General features: G+C 37.3%; 4 protein-coding genes across 8 annotated transcripts; 2 read left to right on the plus strand and 2 right to left on the minus strand.

The window, feature by feature from the left end:
- Positions 1-3,714: 3,714 nt before the first annotated feature.
- LOC103940278 (3-ketoacyl-CoA synthase 5-like) lies at positions 3,715-5,614 on the minus strand. Its single transcript, XM_009350369.3, has 2 exons — positions 4,718-5,614; positions 3,715-4,418 (listed from the first exon to the last, which is right to left on the minus strand). The coding sequence occupies exons 1-2, from the start codon at positions 5,612-5,614 to the stop codon at positions 3,933-3,935; spliced, it is 1,383 nt and encodes a 460-aa protein (XP_009348644.1). The 3' UTR covers positions 3,715-3,932.
- A 5,641-nt stretch (positions 5,615-11,255) lies between these two features.
- LOC103935455 (alpha-L-fucosidase 1-like) lies at positions 11,256-14,751 on the plus strand. 5 transcript variants are annotated; one of them, XM_009345222.3, is made up of 3 exons: positions 11,256-11,804; positions 11,915-12,154; positions 13,907-14,751. In XM_009345222.3, the coding sequence occupies exons 1-3, from the start codon at positions 11,263-11,265 to the stop codon at positions 14,610-14,612; spliced, it is 1,488 nt and encodes a 495-aa protein (XP_009343497.2). In that variant the 5' UTR covers positions 11,256-11,262; the 3' UTR covers positions 14,613-14,751. The 5 variants fall into 5 exon arrangements, 1 of the variants encoding a protein (XP_009343497.2); XR_007260499.1 differs by lacking the exons at positions 11,256-11,804; positions 11,915-12,154 and adding an exon at positions 12,655-13,720 and having other exon boundaries at positions 13,907-14,047; XR_007260502.1 differs by lacking the exons at positions 11,256-11,804; positions 11,915-12,154 and adding an exon at positions 12,655-13,687 and having other exon boundaries at positions 13,907-14,046.
- A 3,927-nt stretch (positions 14,752-18,678) lies between these two features.
- On the plus strand, positions 18,679-21,156 carry LOC103935456 (alpha-L-fucosidase 1). Its single transcript, XM_009345223.3, is given in 4 exon segments — positions 18,679-19,090; positions 19,093-19,420; positions 19,534-19,773; positions 20,327-21,156. Coding segments are annotated over 4 exon segments (1,473 nt in total). The 5' UTR covers positions 18,679-18,879; the 3' UTR covers positions 21,021-21,156.
- A 759-nt stretch (positions 21,157-21,915) lies between these two features.
- Positions 21,916-24,636, minus strand: LOC103935477 (pentatricopeptide repeat-containing protein At5g66520-like). The gene is made up of 2 exons (XM_009345245.3): positions 22,733-24,636; positions 21,916-22,604 (listed from the first exon to the last, which is right to left on the minus strand). The coding sequence occupies exon 1, from the start codon at positions 24,484-24,486 to the stop codon at positions 22,852-22,854; it is 1,635 nt and encodes a 544-aa protein (XP_009343520.3). The 5' UTR covers positions 24,487-24,636; the 3' UTR covers positions 21,916-22,604; positions 22,733-22,851.

The following is a 24,636-nucleotide window of genomic DNA, read 5'->3' on the forward strand; positions in this document are numbered from 1 at the left end:
TAGAAATATCAGTGAGAAAGGAGGGAGAGGGACATCTGCTGTGGCAACATGTGCGCGTATTAAAGATGGTTGGTTTTTTCATGAATGCACTATTGCTAAGTAGATATGGGAGAGCTGGCTAGCTGCTGTCATGGAACAAGTTGAATTCCTTTTGATTGTTGTGATATCGTTACTTACGGTACGGTAAATGAGAATTGAAACCATTTCGATTCTTTACTTTCGCGAGTTTACTATAATGTGGATTTTGAAAATTATTGAACTCAATTGTCTTTCATGAAATACACGCAGTAAAAAACAGTGCATATTCCACGATAATATACACAATCGATTACTTATGTTAATGAATTTGATAATATACCAATTCCTTCTTATCATCTCCCGATTGATGATTTTCATCGTTAAAAAAGAAATCGAGTCTTCAACGAGAGAGAAACTTACCTATACCTGAGATGTCACTGTGTTCCATCCTAATCATGCACGGTCATGTGTTTTAATTTTCTTGCATGGTATAATTTGTATGCTTGATTGAACCATATGATTTGCATGCATAAATCATAAATATTAAGTTTGCATTTGTAGACTTGTACAGTACTAGAGTTAAATTCACCTCCAGAATCAACGGGATAAATCTCATATTCTTAACAGTAAAGTAAAACAGAAACATTATAATTTGGTCTGTAATATTGAATGCCACGTTGGCATTACTGGTGGTAAGTAAGGTGGGCAGTTGGGAGTAGAATATTATGAGGCAAGAATAACAAATGAAGTGCACAGAATTGCTTTAATAATAGTGGGACTGTAACTTCGTGTAGTACGTTATGGGCCATCCAGTCCCACAAAAATGGAACTTGATCTCAGCACCGCAAAATCGAACCTAAAGAGTTTGGATGATGCTGCATTTGGTCCATGATTAATATTTTTTATCACGGATTTGAGTTGTGAAAACAATCTTTTTGTAAAGCGAGAGTAAGGTTACATATCATAAACGTTCTTTTCTTGACTCTCGCAAAGCAGGGAGCCTTATTGATTTAAGATCGCCCCTTTAAACAGTTAATAAGTTAGATAATCTAGGTAATCATATATATTCAAAGAGAATGACTTGTATATTATGAAAATGTTACTGTAATAGTATTCTAAATCAATCAAATATTGTTAAATGAGAAAATCAAATTGCAGAACAATACTGTAATTAATTTAAAATACCGTCATAGTAATCTGACTGTAATTTAACCATTGTAACCTTATAGGTGTAATAGTAATCTGGCTGTAATTTAGCTGTTGTAACCTTATAGGCGTAAGTTTTTGGAACATAGGGAAGGATGGCGAAGGCTTTTCCATGCATTGGTATCCAACTTCTGTGAATTTCGATAATCTAGTCAAATACTGCCATTCTACAAAGCTGGCTCCTCTAGTGGGGAGCATGAAAGAAATTGATGCCCTTGTCCCAATTTTCAAACAATTGTGCGTGTCGTGTAGGTTTATTCTAACTTTAACGTCGTATCAAATTTCCAAGACATTGCAGAATCTTAATTGAGGTTAAATTATGTTGTGCAAAACTAACATCTAGTAATTTGATCTTGTCCCCAGGAATTCATGTATATCATGTCAGACGAAATTATCAATGTTATGTCTTCTCTAATCATGAAGGGTTAACAGTATCCTTGATTATATATTAGTTCTCTAAAAATTAATATTTTAAATGCTATTTCAGCACTAAATTTTCATCTCCAACCATGCAAGGTTATATTATATTTTCCCTCATATTTTATTATTTTTGGGGGCCAAACTTAGTCTGCCGGAGCTACATGTTGCCTGGGTTGGGGCTAAACTTAGCATGATTTTTGTAGCCCAATTCCCTTTAGCCTTTTGATTGGAGGTTGATATTGTCAATTTTAGAGTTGAACACGACATATAGCCCTTGGTTAGAGATGGTCTGAATGTCACACTGCAAAGTAGTATTACTCATATGCTCATGTCATAACACATGGATTTGACTATTGCCACAAGTTCACTGCAATAGTCTGTTTCAAATTCTAACGCACGGATCGGTAACATTGCGTGATAATGTGTATGTAAAAGATTTCTCAAATGTAACCAAAAAGATCATTAGTCGTTGTAATTAATTTTATTGGCAAATGATTTTTGTTTGTTTATATATATCAAAGAACAAGAAGAAGAAAAAATTATTTGAAGGGCATCTATCTATTTGAAGCAAACAAAATTCAATTATTGTTCTTGGTGTGGAAACTATCCATTTGAAGCAAACAAAATTCAATTATTGTTCTTGGTGTGGAAAAAAGGATGAGGTTGGATGGGGAGCAAATATGTATGACAACTCAATGGCACTGGTCAGTCCATCTCAAAGGAGAAAAAGGTACATTAAATCCTTCGTTTTTTTTTTTTTTTTGGGAAAATTACATTAAATCCTTTGTTCTGAGAGCAGAGTAAATACACACATGCGGGTCAGAAAGTGCCCAGCTTTTTATGTTTGTGGAGGGAAGAAAATTTTGGAAACCCCATCACTACGGCAAGCTCAGCCACCCACTTGGCCGTTTAATTTCGATGGTGATCTCTATAAAGGTGGTTGCTAACTTGCTGCATCTGCATGCAGTGGTTACTACAGCGGTCGCGGTGGACCGGTGGTGTTAAATTTACCAGCAATGCTGGTGGCAGTAAATGCTGTACAAAAAAGAAGAGAAAAAGCAGTGTTCAAGTTCAACCACCAACGAGGTTAAAATCATCCATGAAGTTACCTTACTTTTTAATTAACCGGGTAGGTTTAGGTTTAGCCGCTTAAACTGATAATTGAAGGTAGGAGAAGCTGTTTTGTTGACTTGATTAAGAGCTCCTACTACATAAGTTGATAATTAATTAGACCAAATGCACAAGGTGATGTGTATATATAGCTTAGGCTTTAGAGGTTGATATACAAGTGGAGTGGTAATTGAAAAAATGACGATTTAGATAGTTGAAATACAGTGCGGAGATAGCCCTGCAAAATATCGCTTAAACGAACTTATTTGATATAACCTCCATGGAAGGGAACTCTATATTGTACATAACACAAAATGCTCCATCGACAACAGGTTACAGATGGCACCAGTGATCACTATCACAGATGAAAGGAATGCCATGATCATCGTCGATTCACCACCGTTACAGGTAACAATGGCGCTATATATGGTTTTACTTGTGTACCCTTTTGGTCCCGTTTCTAAAACCATAAATATTTGCCCCATATATTTACTGCTCCCAACGTCTCTATTTTTCTTCTTCTTCCAGCATTCAAGGCTTATCCTTTTGGGGAAAAAAAATTATCGTCGTATAGGTTTGTGTAATTTGAGGACAGTTGATAAGGACAGATTTAGATGAGGTTCATAAATTGGGTTGGAACTTGGAATCGGAATGTCATAAATTTACATGAATGTTATATAGACACAGAATAGAGGAGTGGTAATATACGTGAAGATGCTTCCGGCTCGCTTAGAGAAAATATGTCTTATCGCCAATTGTATACAATCATTCATTACGGAGCCTTTGAGTCTTGACGTTCGTCCCTTTACTTCAAGGGCATCCTTCAAGACTTAAAAACTTGTGAGTATTAAACTTTCAATTTCATGGCCTTAAATATGTTGGGAGTATAAAACAAATTTTCACATTTTTACTTTGTTGTCTGTAAGATTTGTACTCTTAAATTTGTAGGAACAAGTGATATCCAATGCATCTAGAATTAATGTCACATAAAGGACAATAAGAAAAGAGCCGGGTACAGTTTTTCAACTTAAAATCCACAATAGAAATCTTTCAAATTTTGATAGTTTGGTTCGTTGCCGGCAAATTTGTGAGAAAATAGATAAATGAAAATTTGCAGATGTGAGTTAAGCCGGTTCTTAGCCAATTTGACCATGTTGATCAACGGATTCCATTCAAGCTCATCGATCCACGGCAACCAACGGATACCGATGGATGCTGTCGGCCCAAGGGCCCTTCTTGGACTCATCCTCATCCATGGGCCTTATGCATTTCCAAACCAAACTAGTGCATTTTGGCCCAGTCCCCATTCCAAGCTGCCAAACCCTATCACCTTTCTTCACTCTTTGTTTGGCCTCCAAGTATGCCAATTCATACCACAGCGAAGACGATGACTGGTTCCCAAATCTGTGCAGTGTCATCAGAGCAGCCTCCATTTCCCTATCCCCAAGCTTCAACCCTTTGGCCAGCTCGCTCACCAACTGCCTCCCAGAAGTCGGCAAACAAAAATGCTCGATCACAGTCTTGAAATTCGGCACGTAAATCTCTGTAGACTTGTCAATGTACCGCTTCCGGATTACTGAAACCCCATATCGAAATTTTTCCAAGAATGGCAAGATTGAAGAGCCGAGAACCATCACATTCCAACGAAGTAACTCTCCAGCCACCTGTGGTAAGGTATTAAATAACGATGTTAGCAGAAATTATTTGAGCTTTCAAACACACAAGTATTTGCAGCTATTCTTACAAGTGTCGCTATTTGTATCATGTTTATTAATCACATCGCTGATCACATTTATATAGATAATACGAACTGTTCTTAACTTATCAATGTGATCACGCAAGGATTATTGATACCAATGTCTGGAGAAACTATATGGAAATTTAAGGTAAAATCGAAAAAAATGTTGTATTCAGAAATAAATTGAAGAAATTTCGAGATTGCTATCGAAATTTCAGACCATGCCTCTAGAATATCTCGCTTTATGGTGACGCCAAGTTTTCCATTAGAGTCTTCTTCGCGTATGGTCGAAAGATAAGCCCTATCATCAAACGCTTTCTGGGTTCTTAGTGTCAGGAACAGTTCGTATTTCGAATTCATTTTTTCTTGTTTCTTGTTCGTAAGCAAGATTGCCGCGCTCCCCATTCGGAAGACGCAATTGAGGATCAACTTAGGCTGCTCGTGTCCTGCATACCAGCCCGTTGATAAAATCTCCGTGCTAAGAACAACGGCATAAGAATTCTTGTGAACTTTCAGAAGATTTTTAGCCAAATCAATGGCTAAAGCGCTTGCGCTGCACCCCATGCCAGAGAGACTGTAGCTCTTTACGTCGCTTCGCATCGAGTACTTGTTGATGACAATGGAGGCGAAAGAAGGAGAAGGACAGAAGCCGCTGCAGTTCACTATCAAAATGTCAATTTCTTGCGGAGAAAGGTTTGTTTTGGCCAAAAGATCATCCATGATGGGAAAGAGCACCATGTGGACTTCTTCGATGGATTCTTGGTGGTGGGACAATGGCGGAATGTGGTGTAGGGCTGGAGGAAGGTAGGTTTCTTGGCCGTGACCTGAAGAAGCGAGCACTTTCGCCATGAAAGCGAGGCTTTCCTTGTCGAAAGATTCGAACTTTGAGGCGTTTCCGAGGAATTTGGAGAAGGGAACAATGCAGGAGCTTGGTGGTTTTAAGCATGAAAAGTCCACCAAATAGACTTGAGTAGGGTTTGAGAAGAAGCAAGACTTGAGGGTCAAGAAAATGATCAGGCATGAGAGATGGAGGAAGTGGAAAATGGGTTCTCTTTTTTGCAGGACAATTAGGGTTTCCACTGAAGTTACAATTATGAGGAGCAAAAGTCTTTGAAGTTCCATGGGAGAAGAAAAAAGTACAGAGGAAGAAAATCAGAAGCGATTTGGTTGGAGTTGGGGGGTTGAGGGTTTGAACATAAAGTCTTTAGCCACAGAAGTGTATAAATATTAATGGAGAGTGCAAGAAAACTAAATGAGGGTTCTTGAATGGTGAGATGGAGTTGCAGGAGGCAGGTGAGGTTCATTGCATTGCAATAAAAACCAGAAGCACAGTTTCAATGGCCACACTTATGATAGTGGTGTTGTTGTCAAAATTTGCGCTTTTACCATGTGTCAGGAAAATTGCAGGATTTTGTGTAAGAGAATGGCCATTACCAAAACTTTTTGAATACTCCGAAGTACCGGATATGTTGATTTGATTTAGTATTTGAAAGTACAAATGCAATTAATTTAGAGAAGTGTTATTGACATTTCAAAAATTTTATTCTATATTTCTAATAAATGTATTTTTCTTTCTAAATATAGAAAGTTACGAGTGTAGAATTAAATTTTTAGAGTGCTAATAACAATTTCCTTAATTTAAATGAGCTTATAATTAAGATATCACAACGTAATTGCATATTACGTCTTTAACATCTATTTGATCTTGTGGATGATATTGTTTGACGAGAGAGACATTTTGACTACTTTTTGGACGTCTATTTGATCTTTCATAATGACATGATTCTAAAAAAGGGTGACATTCAAATGGTTTTATAAGGTCACTCTATAAATTATAGATTAGGTGCTTCTTTGACATCTATTTGACATTAATGAGGGAGAAATTTTGCTTTATCACGGTTATTTACAAATTATATGATATAAGAGACAAACACATAAAATACCTTAAAATTTGAGTTGAGATTCTTTTTGGATTTATGTAGTCGGAGTCTAAAGACTTGAAGTTTCGACCGTCAAAGAGAGAGAAAGAGAGATCTGCACCTCTGATTTGTGTGAGGTGGATTAGGAAAATGGGTTAATGAAAACTATAAAATTTAAAATGAATGGTCTAGATCTTTATATCCGTCAATTCCGGATCCAAAAGCGTCTCAATTTCTAGAATTGCTCCCTTCCATTCAATGGACATCATCTGTGAATTCATGTTCATCTATATTTTCGTTAAAGGTAGAAGAATTCAACGGTCAAATGAGGTTGATCACATGAAGGATCGATGTCTATCTGTTGTTGTATTATCAAGATAAGCTTTGGGGTGTAAACCATTGATCATGAATCATGATGTAGAAATGGGATTGCCACTTGTGGTGCATTTCACTTTATGCATTTATACCAATGTGGTGGTATGATATATAGTGACTTTGACTTATCACATCACCTTTTTGCTCTTGGAAATTGAAAATCTTCTAGATAATATTTTCAAATTTTTTTTATTATAAATGGTTCATAAAAGTTATTTTAATCAAAATAGTTTTTGAATTTCGCATAATTTTATATTTTGATCTTTGAGATTTGAGGGTATTTTTGTCGTTCTTCTTTATTTAACAAAGATTTTTTACGGATCAAAGTCAGTTATTATGCTAATCTTAATGTTCATTTTGGTTAAAAAGCCTTTATAAAATTGATCCGTCCAATTCATATTGTTTCTGAAATTAAAAATTAATCAATATAATCTCTGGATAGATGGTGAAAATCAATATTATTTTTTTGTTAAAACTTCTGTTCGTTTGTTGATGTACACATGAGGATTCTACATGGATTAAAAAAAATAAAAAATCAATTAATTTAAAATTTAAAAAATGATAACAAATAAATAAATAAATAAATAACATAAAAATAAGAAGAAGAAGAAGAAAAAAAAAAACTTCGTGAAAACGAGATCAAATCTTCTACAACCAAAATACTAGTAGCCTCTCTATAGCCTCAATAAGTATTTGAGTGAGGATTTGGCCTCCGTGAAAGCACCCAACTACAAAGTCATCATCTTTCCCGCCGCAAGCCACCATCTTCCCCACTCTGACCTCACCCAAATACCCCTAGCCCATCCACATTCCACCTCTGATACCACTGTTTTCAATCTCATCCCTTCACCGTCTATACGTCAGCTCCTCCCCTCCTCACTCTGGCCACACAGATACACCACCCCAATCCAGCCACACCAACGTCCATCTGACCCATCCATCAGCTCCTCCCCATTGGTGTCTGACACCAAACAACAACCGACATTCTCCCAGTACAGCCTCTCCCTCAATTTGAGACAGCATGCCAATCTGAACAAGAAATTTGCCAAGGTTCGACAAGCTTGGATGACATCCTCGACTCGGTCATTACAACAATGGTCAGGGTCGGCTTTGAGATTTCAGGAGTTCTAGGCGTGGCATTGTTAGGATGCCCTTAGTTTATAAGTCTTTCAATGTATAACGATCATATAATTTAACTTTTTTTATAATTAATTTTTAATTATATTATCATATCATCAATTATGAAAATTTAGATGGGAACAAAAAAAAATAACACACCAAACAAAATATTTCTACAACAATAAAATCTAAATTCATAATTTACCAAATTAAAAACGATAAACGTCATAGTTTCTATATTCTTACCTTGAATTGCAATCTTCTAAACCTAATGTTATATTTTAATTCGTCCCGTCCTTGTACAGAGAGATTTAGAATTTGAAAAAGAAAGTGAGAGAAAGAGAATTGTAGAGGAATGATGGTGAAAGCCTTGGAGAAGAAGCCAAGCTAAAAATATTACACGAGAAATACGTTCCTTTAAGTTGTTAAGCAAGGGTAGGTTTTTGTTTGTCTGGTAAAAAGAAAAAACCAGGACCGGCCAAGCAGATTCCTAAACTGGTATGCATGGTATGGGCTCATTTTCAAAACAGAGGAAGTATAAGAAGTCCACTACTCTACTTGTCAGCTTGTAATCAATTTTTTTTTCTACATTTACCATATATAGCATGTATCTTAAATTTGTTTTATGAATCCTTTCAACCTAAAAAAGTTCAAATTGTGGAAAAATTAGATTTCATCACTTATGAACCGTTCGTTTGATTAGATTATCTTATCTCAATCTCATTCGTTGAAAAATACAAATCCCTACTTTGCTATCTGAAATAATTTTATTTTCAAGTACAACACAACAATTTACCAAGTACCAATTGGTAAATTAATATCATACACTTTTAAAAAAAAATTATTTGAAAATTTCACCCACAAATGCCGATGAATGTTAAATCAATCTGCAATTTTAATTCTCATGGAATTTAAAACAATCATTAATCAGCCAAATTGCAATAAAAATATGTAAGAAAAAAGAATTAAAAAAAATTAAATAAAAGGAGAGTATAAGTGTATTTACAAGTGGAAAGAGAGTGATAGAATTTTGCTCACATGGGTTGCTACTTTTTTATGGGACCTACTGTTTTTTGGGCTAGATATAACCCAATTTTACGCTACTCAAGAAAGGAAATTGCTAACTCTAATGGTGAATCTACCCTTATTTTCCGGTTCATTAAAGATAAAATTTTCACTAAAACTTGAAATGTAGTAATCTCGTAAAGGATAAAGGCCCTATTAAAAATGCTTTTAGGGCCGATCGTGGAGATGGCCTTTCGTTGACGATGATCTCCTTTTGCCGATGGGTTCCACATTCCTCTTCTTGGCATTGAGTATTCTTCTTGCTATTGTGAAAACGCAGGCGCATCTCGTATTATTTTTTTAAATTTAGTTTTAACGATTTTAAATTATTTTTTTAAGAAATGTTAAGGAGAGTATTTCAAAAGTAGGATCTTTATAAACTCTTTGCTACCTTACAATTTAACGTTAATTCTTATGCCAATAGTATAAAACATTGTGCCACAAACATATGACAAAAAATTTATGAAAAGTCTCACTTTTGAGAGAGTATTCTTGGCATTTCTTTTACTATTTATATAGTTTAAAATGTATCCATGTGTCACTCAATACTACAATCTGTTGGTATTCCTCTTCACTTGGAAGTGAGAGGTCTTATGTTCGAATCTCTTGAACGACGAATTCGATACTAAATTAGGTTGCTCATTCTGTGGTTTAACCGAACTCACCCTCCTCTTAGTGTAAATATCGATGTACTCCAAAAAAATAATATCCATGTGGAATCCGTGAACGATTGCATCACATAACAACAATTGCAAAGATAAAGTGAAGAAAACAAAACTTGATGCAGAAAAAGGTTGGTTGGTGTCATGCATGTTTGGCTTTCTTTATTTGGGAGAATATTCTTTTAGGTTTTATATATGTGTTTGGTCCCCCATTCCCACCTATAAAAATTCATCTTCCTTTAACAATTAGCAGTACTTGTTGTTGCTTTGGCATTGCTCCATCAAGATAATTTCGATCTCTCCATGCTTGGTCCTCGCTACATCCTTTTTAGATGTGTTCATCTGTTTAGAAATGATTTAATTTCTTGGATACTTTCCCTTGATTTTTTCATTGATGTATGCTTGTTTAGTTGTTTTCATTTGGTTGGTTTTTTTTTTTTTTTTTTGAACAAACATTAGTATTTACACTAAGGGGAAGAGGTAGGCTTAGCCTCATAATGGGCTAACAATAATGTGGTTCAAAGTTCAAATTCGTCTTTGACGATAATCAAACCTAAAACCTCTCATTTATAAGAATCGAACCTAAAACCTCTCACTTATAAGTAAAGAGGAATATCACTAGACCGTAGTACTAAGTTGCTTGGTTGGGTTTCTTTAGATTGTTTTCTTTTTTCAACTTCGAAAATAATAGCAAGTTTGGGTTGAGCTAAGTTGACTATAGATTAAAACAATGTATTCTTCATGCACTCGAGTTTGAATCCCCCTCTTCATAATTTAAATTAAATTATAAAACAGCTCGAATAGAAAAGGAACTCATAAAATAGTAAATACTCTAGCAATTATAATGTATATGCAAGAATTTCTTTTTCGGTAACCAAAACTTTAGAAAAAGGGGAGGCTACCTCATCCCAGGCATGGACGGAGGCACCTTATATTCGTTGGGGGCAAATGCCCCCACTCACATTGATCTTAAAAGAAAAAAGAGTACATGTAATATCAATTTCCACACATTCCCTTCTCTCCTTACAAATTCTTGTGCATTTCTAGCTATTGAGTTCCATATCTAAAAGAAAACCAATCGATAAAAATAAACAAAGGTGTGGTAGAAGGATAAAAAAGAGGTGTGTGGATATCATTAATTTCATTTCGCTTAATAAATTTTTGGTTTAATGCCCCGATTAAAAAAAATCTCTAGCTCCGTCCCTAATCCCATGATTAGGCATACCACAATCCTGTTTGAGGACTTACAGAGTGGGTCTTAGCCCCTATACATATAGTAGTGTTACACTTATCATCTATTTGTATCACCTCTTTAATAAAGGTAGATCCCACAACACATGTTGGTTTCATTTATATTAGAAAAATAGTAGAAATATATGGTAAAATAGCATTTTTGCTGTATATGCAAGAATTTGAACAAGAAACAAAACTAACACGGTGCAAACGAAGTAACATAAACCAAAGAAGATAAAAAAGAAAGAAAGAGTTAAGATGAATCCTATAGGCCAATTTCAACTTTTGGGTTTTATTGTGATTATAAAATTAAGCATGACTATAATTCCAGTCCTATTTAATTGGTGCTAAATTGACAACAAAGAAATGAACTCAAAGGGCCAAAGCCATTGTAATTATGGCTAAATTATGGTGCTCTTTGTGCGTAATCACATTTTTTCAGCTGTGCACTTTCACCTTCTCCAAGTTTGAGCAAGTCCCAACACCTCCACTGCCAATCCTACCCCTTCCCACATACCTCCAGCTCAAATGGCAGCAAAGGGAGATCATCATGTTCCTCCACTTCGGAGTGAACACGTTCACTGGCTTCGAGCGGGGAACGGGGCACGAAAGCCCCGGAATATTCAACCCAGTCGGTCTCGACGCCAACCAATGGGCCAAAACAGCGTCGGACGCCGGCATATCACTGATGATACTGACTGCCAAACACCACGATGGGTTTTGCTTGTGGCCTTCTAAGTACACGGATCACTCCGTGGCATATAGTCCTTGGAGAAATGGTCACGGGGATGTTGTGCATGAGCTGGTTGATGCAGCCAATCGCCGTGGGATTGATGTAGGGTTCTATCTCTCACCGTGGGATAGACATGATCAGAGATACGGGCATGAGATTGCCTACAACCAATACTACTTAGCTCAACTGCAAGAGCTTCTCAATAGGTAAGGCCCCCGATCCGATGCATTTATCAATTGATCTAACTCACGTCTGATACAAAATATTAACTTTAATGAGTAGTAAACGTTTATTGATTTGTTTTTGTTGTTGATAGATATGGGGGTGTGAAAGAAATTTGGTTTGATGGGTATAAGGGGAAGAGTGCACCAAACATGTCCTATTATTTCACAGATTGGTTCTCCATGGTGAAGGAGTTGCAGAGCTCCATTAACATATTTTCGGATGCGGGTCCGGATGCTAGATGGGTTGGAAATGAGGAAGGGTTTGCCGGGAGCACGTGTTGGTCCACCATTAATCGAACCTCACTATCAATTGGCAATGCAAGCATTGAAAAGTGGGTACCATTTTTTGCTTCTATTCAAGAAATTCACTTTTCTTCTCTCTGTAATAGATTCCATCATTAGGATAGATTGAGGGCTTGGATTTCTTTCTATATATGACTCATACGTTTTTAGGCGAAGCATGAACATACCGATATGGTCCCACTCATCTTGACAATTTTTTTCACGCAAAAAAATTTATTGTTATGCTTATGATTTTCAAGATTTTTCATAGGCTCAGGTAGAAGTGGAAAATAATACTGAAAATCTCAAACCATATCGAAACAGAACGGAAAAAAACCCAAACAAAAAATCCCAAAATTTTTTTATACCGAAACCAAACCGATCCCGAATTGTTCGGTATGGGATTGGTCTCACACTTTAAAATATTTTGGTATTATAATCCCGAACCGAACTTTAAAGTTTAAACCCTACACACACACACACACATTGAATATGTATGTGGCCTATTATATTATTAAATAACTCAAAGCACATGGGTGCAATATTGCTATCTACAAAAGTCAACATTCACTCACTCTCTCTCCCTCTCTCTCTCTCTCTCGAATTATCTCTATTTGCAACCCACAAAGGCAGAAGCCACCTTCCTTCAACTCAATCCAAACCAGAGCCGACACATCCCTACTCACTCTCTCTCATTTCTCATCTTTGTCCCTTCACTCAGTCTCAGATTCTCTCTATCTCTCTGTCTCTCCTCGAATTCAAAGCTCAGCAACCACCATCCTCAGTGTCTCACTTTGACAAACTTTCTCTGCTCCGGCCACCACCAAACCTCGCGGCTTCATCCACACCTCACTGCTTCATCCCCACCTCCGATTCTCTATGTGGGTTTTGAATAAGGTTAGGGTTTCGAATTGGGGGCTCGAATTGTGATGAACAGATTTTAGTGGATGTATTTGCAGAGAAAGTGGTTTATGGCTTAATTTCATTTACTTGGATGTTTGGATGGTCTATATTTTTATTCTCAAAGAAGTTAGCATCTTGGTTGGCTGCAATGTTTTATGATGATTTGTTGTGTGAATGTTGCAAGTTTCATGCTTTGGTTTCTTTTGAGATGATTGAATTATGCAGATGCAATTAGTTTCTGTAGATTGAATTGGATTGGGAATTTGGGTGTTTTAAGTTCTGCAGATGCATATCAGATACAATTGTAGCAGTCTGCCAGCAATTTTGTGTGAATTTTATTCGGGATTCCCAAAAATTTGGTTTGGGATTGGTTTTGAAATTGAGATTCTGAAAACATTGGTTTGAGAATCAGGACAAGAGTTTCAGTTTAGGATCTCATACCGAACCATCCCTAGGCTCAGGCTCCAAATTCGACGCTTTTACTTTAATTTTTTTATTGGGTTTGATTTGAGGTTGGTGGTTCCTATAAAGTTCAAGCAATCCGTTGCTTGTGAGCCTTTGAAAATGACTTTGGTCTTGGATCAGTGGAGGGAGAGAGGAAGAAAGTCAGAGAAGCTTGAAGTTTCGGTTTAAAAAAGAGGATGAGGAGAATGACACCATATCAGACCCAAATGACATTGGTCGGTTGCTCATCACACGACACAATAATTTTTGTAAGATCAAGAGAGCGTTTCAAATTGAAACATTTAGGCCCCTCCTAGACTAAAATTCTAGCTCCGCCACTGCATAATTGTAACTTGATTTAACTTAACGTGTAAACAAGAACATTGGTTGATGACTTGATGTTAATGTAGGAAAGTGATATTACCATCTAATTGATGTCTTGTAATTGAATGCAGTTATCTCAACAAGGGCGATCCAAAAGGGACGGATTGGTTGCCGGCAGAGTGCGACGTTTCGATCCGAAATGGATGGTTTTGGCATAAGTCAGAGTCACCGAAGAGGCTAAGCAAGCTACTTGAAATTTACTACAACTCGGTGGGGAGAAATAGTGTACTGCTACTCAATGTGCCTCCTAATTCGACTGGACTTATAGCCGACGAAGATGTTCGAAGACTGAGAGAATTCAGAAGTGCAATCGACACAATATTTTCAACCAATTTAGCAGAGAAATGTTCTATTGAAGTTAGCAGCCAAAGAGGAGGCAAGGGAGGAGGTTTTGGACCTGAAAATATGCTAGACAATGACCATTTGTGGACATATTGGGCTCCCACGGATGATGAAAAGGAGAACCATTGGATTGAATTTAGAAGTACAGGATTAGATGAAGGGCTGAGATTCAATGTGATTCGGATCCAGGAGGTGATCGGGCTTGGTCAGAGGATCAAACGGCACGTAATTTACGTGGACGGTAAGAGGGTGGCAAATGGAACCACAGTAGGGTACAAGAGGCTTCACAGACTTGAAGGGGGAGTTGTACATGGCAAAATTGTAAGAATAAAAATTGGAGATTCAAGGGGGCTGCCTTTAATTTCATCCATTGGCCTGTATTTTGATCCCTTTTGGCACCCAATTGGGCATCCATCTGATCAAAAAATAGGGTAATAAAAAAGTAAAATTGTGGGCTCTGAGAATTTCTCTTAATATTTTTTTGGCATATTTTTTGCTCTTTCTGCATTTATTGGAATACCTTATTCTCTGTTGTACCAGATAAAGGCAATAAAAAGGGCTCTGTTTTTTTATAGCCAACTGCCCATGCTCTACGTTTTCTGTAGACCAAGACAAAATTAAGGCATGTTTTAATTTGCAACCGTGATCGCTTCTTAAAGTTCATTTTGATTCCTCAACGCTACATAGGAAGAAATCACAATTTGATACATGCAAAAATATTTCGTTAAAAACATGCAAAGAAAAGCTTCTGCGCAGCTCTGATTAGTAAGTAGGACTGAATATTTTCAAAAAAGGAGCCAGTATTTTCCATTTTGGACGACATTATTGATGGATACACACTACCTTCAAGTTCCAATACCAAATGTGAGTTCAGTAATGATTACTTTATTAGACATATAATCAAGAAAACTTTGGTAGGAGTTGTTTACTAGGGAAAAATACAAGAGAGTTCCGTGTTTTTGTGACCCTAACCAAAATACAGGATGATTTGGTCGCAGGTGTCTCTACTTAAGTTTTTCTCCTAAAGACAAGACTTGAATGGGGCACATTCTTGGAAGGCATGTAAAGAAGAAAAGAAGGAAAACATTTGGTTATGCCATTGATGGTACCGTAAGTAAAATGTACACAAATTGTATAAGCTAACATACCCCAATCCCCATCAACATGGAGGGTGACCATCGTCCTGCAATTGACGCTTTCTCCTCACCAGTTAGCTTGAATATGAAGCTATCTAAACGCACGGCAGAAAATATCATCTCCCTTAAGTGAATTTGAACTAGCCTGCGTCGAATCACAAAATCTCTTCAGAATTTCGCATTTCTGTGGCAATAAAATTTGCAATGGATGTGAATGCAATCAATATTTTTTCTTGCCCGGAAGGCTGTGAATTTGAAAGGACTTTCTTGATGCAAATGGCCATTTTCGTCAAGCCATCCATCTGGCCGAAACACTTCTGCGCCATCACCCGGTAGATAATTTCGCCGAGCCATTCCCCCCTTTGACGTTAATTTCATCTGGCCAAGTATCATTAGGAAAACAAGTCTTTGCATCCTATGATAGCATCCTACAGTTGGCTGCAAGCTTTGTATTCCATGGTGAGCACAACACTGGAAGGAATTCATATTGGCTGGCCAAATTGCTGTGACAAATTATTAAGGATACATATCAGTAATACAGTTAGAAATTAGCAATACAGTTAGTAAGTTTATTAGTATTTGGTTAAAGTAGTTAGGATTTTTCTTATAAAAATAGAGTGTGTAATATTCATTCAGTAAGTCAATATAAATCATATTTCTCTCTTTAACCTTTCTCTTTCTAAGATCTCTATGTTCATCCTTATATTTATCGTTTCTTCTTGATTTTCTCTTCAATTTCCAAGCATTTCAACGTAGTTAACACAAATGACCTCATCCCATAAATATAGCTTGCAACAAGATAAAGTGAAATAATTTCGTGAGCAAATGAGGACAAATTTGGAGTACCGACGCTGGCTACCTGCCAAATAAAGTAGGAATCTATTGTGATGAATGCCTGAATTTTAGGGAGGAGGATTTTATCTTCCTAATCTCTCTTCTTATTTTTTATTCTACTTAAACGGTTACAATTAAGCTACATTAAAATTTTATATTGATTTTTACATAGAAGACAATAAGATATAAGAAAGAGTGTGAGAAAGAGATGAAGAATAAGAGATAAGAAAATCCTTCTCTAAATTTTAGAGTGTACCTCAAGAAAATTCCTCCAACTTAGTTCATTCCATAAGCAAACTTATAGTTCTCATCCGTACGAAATATTTCTTTCGTAAAGAGATAGACCTCCATATCCTCGTACTGAATTTTCATCTCTCACATTACAGTAACGTTTTTATTATTTTTTAATTTAACTTTAATGATTTTAAATTATTTTTTTAGAAATATTTAGGAGACTCTCTCAAAAGTAGAACTCTCTATGAACCTCTACTATTTCATAGGTTTAACTTTAGCATCAATGCATGTGCGAACATTATAAAATATTGTCCTAAAAACATGAGATGGAAGAGAATTCATCGAGAGTCCCAGTTCTAAAAAAGTCTTCTTTGCATTTCTTTTACTTTTTATGGGAACTGTTATTAGCACTCCAAAAATCTTATTTTACACTTCTCACAAGTGCATTTTTCTTCTTAATTATAGAAAGTTTGAAGTGCAAAATGAGATTTTTGGAGTACCAATAATAATTCTCATTTTTATATAGTTTTGAAAATTTATCCATGTAGCACTATTTAATTAGACTCCCAGGTCTCACATATGTTCCACATAAACCACTAATAGAAGTTTTGACAAAATTGTAACAGAATGACGACATTGATTAGCGACATTCATATTCAAGAACTACAATGATTAATTTTAAATTTTTAAAAATTATCTTAATTAAAATGTGTCAATTTTTAGAGATTATCTGTGATAAATATCCTTTTTAAAGTATGACAATTCTTTTAGCCCAAAAGTTTGATGTTGAGAGTCTTGATACCTAACAATTTTTTATTTTGTAACCCTTCTCCTCTGATTTTACTTCTGTTTTTTAATTTCTTATAAGGATAAAATTGGAAAAAAAACGGAGAAGAAATTCTTATTGTTGCATGATGGGCTTAGTTGCTCTCTCCCTTGGTAAATACAATTAGTGGGTAAGAAAGTTAGGCCCTTAAGATGATTCATATTAGCCCAAGGTTTATGGTCTGGCCTGCTAGAGGTCAATTTCACACATGACATTGCATGGGAAATTTTTTTGGTAGAAACTTTCCTATCACGTTATTTGTGAGCCCAAAACGCGCATATGGAGATATCCTGCATTCCGATCCTCTAACATGGGTTGTTACAAAATCTGAATGCGGGAATCTCTCTATATGTGTATCTTGAATGAGTGAGTGATCTGGTACAAAAATCCCTATCCAAAAATCTCTTTTTCATTGCTTTTGTAGTTTTATTTTTGTTTTGAATTAGTTGGAGGAACATGGTTGTGGTTGTGTCTTTATTTTATGTGTAGCCGAAGCATATGAAACCTTACAAAATCTCACCTAATTATAGTGACAGATTGTCCTTGACGATCCACAACATAACCCCATTATGTGGCCTTCATAGTATTTTAAATATTTAAGCATGTTTCATGGTATGCATTGCGTACATCAATATTCTCCACTAAAGCGTCCATATTTTTCTTCTAGAAAGACAGTCACTGTGAGAGATTTCCTCACCCCTCCAAAGTCAAAAACCCATGTAATGGAGATGTTCTGTTTTGCAATATTGTTTCCGTCGCGACACTTTTTTGATAACTACTTGTCGAAATTTCAAAATATGAACTACTTATCTAATAAACGCTTGTTATGATAAATTGGTGATGGAGAAATTTATCCATACAACGATCCTTCGCCTATGCACTCGGACCGAAAGGCAAGAAATCCGTGAACGACTGCATCACATGCAACAACAATTGCAAAGATAAAGTGAAGAAAACAAAAATTCATGCAGAAAAAGGTTGCTTGGTGTCATGCATGTTTGGCTTTATTTATTGGGAGAATATTCTCTTACATTACATGTGTTTGGTCCCTCTATTCCCACTTCTAAATAATTCACTTTTCGTGAAGAATTATTAGTTGTTGTTGTTGCTTTCGCATTTCTCCATCAATCTCTCCATGCTTGGTCCTCATCTACATCCTTTTTAAATGTGTTCATCTGTTTATAAATGATTTTCTCGGATATTTTCCCTTGATGTTTTTTATTGATGTATGCTTGTTTAGTTGTTTTCATTTGGTTGGGTTTGTTTAGATTGTTTTCACTTTTTAACTTTGAAAATAACAGCAAGTTTGAGCTGAGCTAAGTTGGCTAGACCAAAACAATGTATTCACATGCGCTCAAGTTCGAATCTCTCTCTTCATAGTTTAAATTGAATTAGAAAACTGCTCGAATAGAAAAAGAAACCTTAAATAGTAAATACTCTAGCAATTATAATGTACATGCAAGAGTTTCAACAAGAAACAAAACCAAAATTGTGCAAATTAAGTAACATAAACCCAAAAAGATATAAATAAAAGAAAAAGAAGTGAGATAAGCCCTATGAGGCCAATTTCAACATCTGGGATTTATTGTGGTTACAAAATTTCCAGTCCTATTTAAACGGTGCTAAATAGACAACAAAGAAAAGAACTCAACAGGCCAAGGCCATTATAATTATGGCTAAAATATGGTGCTCTTTGTGGATAATCACATGCCTTCAACTGTGCACTATCACCTTCTCCAAGCTTGAGCAAGTCCCAACACCTCCACTGCCAATCCTGCCCCTTCCCACATACGCCCAGCTCAAATGGCAGCAAAGGGAGATCATCATGTTCCTCCACTTCGGAGTGAACACATTCACCAACTCCGAATGGGGAACGGGGCACGAAAGCCCGGAATATTCAACCCAGTCGGTCTTGACGCCAACCAATGGGCCAGAACAGCGTCGGACTCCGGCATATCACTGATGATACTGACTGCCAAACACCACGATGGGTTTTGCTTATGGCCTTCGAAGTACACGGATCACTCCGTGGCAAATAGTCCTTGGCGAAATGGTCACGGGGATGTTGTACATGAGCTGGTTGATGCAGCAAATCCCCGTGGGATTGATGTAGGGCTCTATCTCTCACCGTGGGATAGACATGATCGGAGATACGGGCATGAGATTGCCTACAACCAGTACTACTTAGCTCAACTGCAAGAGCTCCTAAGCAGGTAAGGCCCCAGCTGCATTGATCAACTGATGTAACTCACATCTTTTACAGAATATTAACTTTAATAGTTAAGAATACTAAACTTCTATTGATTTTTGTTTTTGTTGTTGATAGGTATGGGGGTGTGAAAGAGATTTGGTTTGATGGGAATAAGGGGAAGAATGCACCAAACATGTCCTATTATTTCACAGATTGGTTCTCCATGGTGAAGGAGTTGCAGAGCTCCATTAACATATTTTCGGATGCTGGTCCGGATGTTAGATGGGTTGGAAATGAGCAAGGGTTTGCCGGGAGTACGTGTTGGTCCACCATTAATCGGACCTCACTATCAATTGGCAATGCAAGCATTGAAGAGTGAGTACCATTTTTTTTTAATTTCTAGTTCACGGAAATTCACTTTTCTTCTCTTTGTAATAAGATCCCATCATTTTGGTTTATCTTGTTTTATATTTGTATTTTTTCCAGACCATGCAATATTCTGAACAACTCTAGTTTACGAAAAAGTAGATGTACTCGAATCCAAGACGACTGATACGCTGTCTTAGTCAACTGTCCTAACCCGCACCTGTCTTTTGGTTTTGTTTAAGGTGGAAGAGTTTAGGCTGGCGAGCACTGCCTAACTTACTAGCTTAATCCACCTCTGTCATTTAATTTTTGTTTAAGATGGAGTGTTTTTTAGATTGCCAAACTCTTAGCATTAAAGATTAATTTAAGTTTTAGCTAGTTTAGTGATGGATGGTAGAGTTACAAGTTAGAATTAGGGTAGATTCAGGATTCGATTCATTTCGATATACCTCATAACTGTAGCGCATTTGGCTTAACGTGTATACAGGGACACCGGTTGATTAATTGATGTTCTCTTAAATCTTAATCTACCACCTCACTGATGTCTTGTAATTGAATGCAGTTATCTCAACAAGGGCGATCCAAAAGGGACGGATTGGTTGCCGGCAGAGTGCGACGTTTCGATCCGAGATGGATGGTTTTGGCATAAATCAGAGTCACCCAAGAGGCTAAGCAAGCTACTTGAAATTTACTACAACTCGGTGGGGAGAAATTGTGTGCTGCTACTCAATGTGCCTCCTAATCCGACTGGTCTCATAGCCAACGAAGATGTTAAAAGACTAAGAGAATTCAGAAGTGCAATCGACACAATATTTTCTACCAATTTAGCCGAGAAATGTTCTATTAAAGTTAGTAGCCAAAGAGGAGGCAAAGGAGGAGGTTTTGGACCTGAAAATATGCTAGACAATGACCATTTGTGGACATATTGGGCTCCAAGGGATGATGGAAAGGAGAACCATTGGATTGAATTTAGAAGCACAGGATCAGATGAAGGGCTGAGATTCAATGTGATTCGGATCCAGGAGGCGATCGGGCTTGGTCAGAGGATCAAACGGCACGATATTTACGTGGACGGTAAAAGAGTGGCAAATGGAACCACAGTAGGGCACAAGAGGCTTCACAGACTTGGAGGGGGAGCTGTAAATGGCAAAATTGTAAGAATAAAAATTGGAGATTCAAGGGGGCTGCCCTTAATTTCTTCCATTGGCCTGCATTTTGATCCCTTTTGGCACCCAATTGGGCAGCCATCGCAATAAAAATAGGGCCAAAACAATAAAAAATAAAATTGTAGGCTCTGAGAATTTCCTTTCGTTTTTTTATGCCTTTTCTGCATCTGTTGTCTGAAAGGGCTCTGTTTTTTTATAGCCAGCTGACCGGACTAGGATTTTCTTCTCTGCTGTTTCTATTCCCTTTCATTCCCTCTTTTCATATTCTCTTATTTTATCTTTCTCTTGTTATGAAAAATTAATATAAGATGTTGACGTGGCTCAACCGTGACCGTTCAAATAGAAGGGAAGGGAAAAAAAGAAAGGAGAGAATCCTACTCCCAATGGACCATGCTCTGCGTTTTCTGTAGACCAAGACAAAATTAAGGCACGTTTTCCAACAGTAATCGACTTCCTAAGTTCGTTTTGATTCCTTAATGACACATACGAAGAAATCACAGTTTGACACAGGCAAAAATATCATTCTACACTCCAAATTTTTTATATTAAAAAAGCAAAATACACTTGTGAAGAGTGTATAATGATTTTTGAAATGTCAATAACATTTCTCGAAAACAATAAAGAAAAGCTTGTGCGCAAGTCTCAAGTTGTGGTTAGTAGTTGAGCTTTTTTTTGTCAAAGGTTCAATTATTAGTAGTTAAGCAGGACCGAATACTTTCAAAAAAGGAGCCCGTATTTTCCATTTTGGACGACATTATTGATGGAGACGCATTACCTGCAACCTACAATACCGAATGCGAGTTCGGTAATGATTACTTTCTTAGAAATATAGTCAGAAACTTCGGTTGGGCTCGTTTACAAGGATAGGTTTCACCGCATGAGATAAAAAAGTTGTGTTTAACTTTTTGTGATGATTTGGTCGGGGTGTCCTATCCAAGTTTTTCTCTACGACTTGAATGAGGCATGTTCTTAAAAGGCGAGTATAGAAGTAAAGAAGGAAACATTTGCTTATGCCATTGACGATACCATAAGTAAAGTGTACATAAATTGTATAGTGATGACACTGATGAGGAGCAAGTGAGCAACACACTGCATACAGTAGAGTTAAGTAGTAAACTAAATACCACAATCTTTTAGAAGAATGCACATAAAGGCCCCCATCAACGTGCAGGGTGACCATCGTCCTGCAGTTGACGCTTTCTCCTCATCACTTAGCTTGAATATGAAGCTGTCTAAACGCACAGCAGAAAATATCTTCATCTCCCTATAACTGAATTTCTTTCGAATACAGATTCTTGAACTCTCCGGCGTAGAATCACAAAATCTCTTAGTATTTTGCATTCCTGTGTTCAAAGGATGTGCGATGGATATGAATGCAATCAATATTTTCCTTCTTACTTGGAAGGCTGTGAATTTGAAAGGGCTTTCTTGATGCAAATGGCCATCTTCGTTGAGCCATCTATCTGGCCGGAACCACTTCTGCATCATCACCCAATAGATATTTCGTTGAGCCATCCCCCCTTTTGACACTAAATCCATCTGACCAAGTATCATCCGACAAGTCTTCGCATCCTATGATAGCATCCGACAGTTGGCTGCAAGCTTTGTATTCCATGGTGAGCACAACACACATTGGCTGGCCAAATTGCTGTGGCACATGCCCTCACCCCATAACTATTGCTTGGCAACAAGATACAATGAAATAATTTCATGAGCAACTGAGGACAAATTTCGAGTTCAGATTTTGGCTACCTGCCAAATAAAGTAAGAATCACGTGGTCATTAAGGCCTGAATAGCGTACCTCGGGAAAATTCTTCCAGCAACTGAGTTCAATCCATAAGCAAAATTATAGTTCTCATGCGTAAGAAAGATTTCTTTGGTAAACAAATAGACCACCATGTACTGAATTTTTATCTCTCATTACAGTGATTCCCTGAAGAATGTGTCTTTGTCTCTAGATATATCGTTATTCAACTGATTCAAGATCCACAATAATCCCTCCATTTCGACGTTTGGTGATCCTCTCACGGAGAATTCAAGAACAAACCCATTGATTTCAATCATGCTACAGCCCGGGACTTCCTTTTTTATACCTCTTTCTTTCATTAATGACTTGATTCTCTTTACGTCATTAAATCTACAAGCTTTGGCATATATATCACACAAGTTCACATAAAAAGCATGGTTCAGAGGCTCCAAATCAATTAAATACTGTGCCACCCTTGCTCCTAACTCCACCTTTCCATGTATTTGACAGCCTCCAAGTAATGCACCCCAAACAAATGTGTCTGGTTTCATTGGCATACTTCTTATACACTGTTCTGCCTCTTCAATCAGCCCGGCACGGCTGAGTATATCAACCATGCAAGCATAGTGATAGAGCTGTGGTTCAATTAAGTAAACATGCTTCATTGCATCAAAACACCAGCGACCTTTCTCTACAAAACCAGAATGAGCACAAGCTGAAAATAGCGCAACAAATGTCACATGGTTCGGCTTCACCCCAGTCGTTTCCATCTGTTTAAAAAGACCAAAAGCCTCATTACCAAACCCATGGAGAGCCATCACTGAAATCATAGCTGTCCATGCCAGGGTATCCTTCTTTGGCATTTCCTGGAATACCTCATATGCTTTGTCCACACATCCACACTTACCATACATGTCAACCAGTGCTGTCCCGATAACCACATCACTGTCCAAACCACTTCTCCTCAGATACCCGTGAACCCATATCCCATGATCAATTGCACCAAGATGAGCACAGGCTGCTAGTACACTAGCAACTGTAATCTTATCCGGTCTAACTATATCACCACCGGTGATCTGCATTTCATGAAAAAGTTCCAAGGCCTCCTTTGGTCGTCCACCTTGAACAAACCCTGTGATCACGGAATTCCAAGTAAAAATGCTTCTCTTCTTCATCTTCCGAAACAGCTTCAATGCCTCATCAAGACTCCCACTTTTCAAATACCCCTTAATCATCGAGTTCCAAGAGACAACATCCCTCCCCGGCGTTTCATCAAACAGTTTACGTGCACTACTCAAAAACCCGCATGCAGAATACATACTCATCAAAGAATTCTGAACAAAAACATCACTGTCCAACCCATACTTAACGGCTTGACCATGGATGCTCCTTCCTGCGCTGCCATCAACCCTGCTCGTGCATTCTTTCACAAGGAACGGAAAAGAGAGACAATTCGGCGAAATCCCATCACAGAGCATCTGCTTATACAGCAACAAGGACCCAAAAGAAAGAGCTTCATCCCTGCAGCCGATCTTTCTACACGCATATGCTCTGATCATGACGTTATACACATAGAGATTCGGGTTCTCTATGGCTCGAAAAACATCGATGGCGTAGCCGTGAGAACCCGAATCAGAAATGGCTGAGAAGAAAAGGAGACGAGTAATGAGAAAATTTTGGTCATCTTTGGGTAAAAGTGGAGACTTTATGATTTGGGTATGGATTTGTTTAAGTTCTCTCATGTTCTTGCATTCATGGAGCAAGTGTAGTAGTGTGCTCCTAGCACTTGCCATTTGGGTTTCAATCATCCTCTCTAAATACGGACAGTTTTAAATTTGGGCGCGAGGCTCTTCTTGTGTTAACATGCTTTTTCTGAATAAAAAAAGGGAAGCAGTGGCGGGCCTACGATTTGAACTGGGGGTTCCTATTGTCAAAAAACAAAGTTTTTTTAGATAAGA

The sequence above is a fragment of a genome, unplaced genomic scaffold (genome assembly GCF_019419815.1).
Source record: "Pyrus x bretschneideri cultivar Hongxiangsu unplaced genomic scaffold, Pyrus_bretschneideri_v1 Contig32, whole genome shotgun sequence".
Taxonomy (NCBI): Eukaryota; Viridiplantae; Streptophyta; class Magnoliopsida; order Rosales; family Rosaceae; genus Pyrus; species Pyrus x bretschneideri.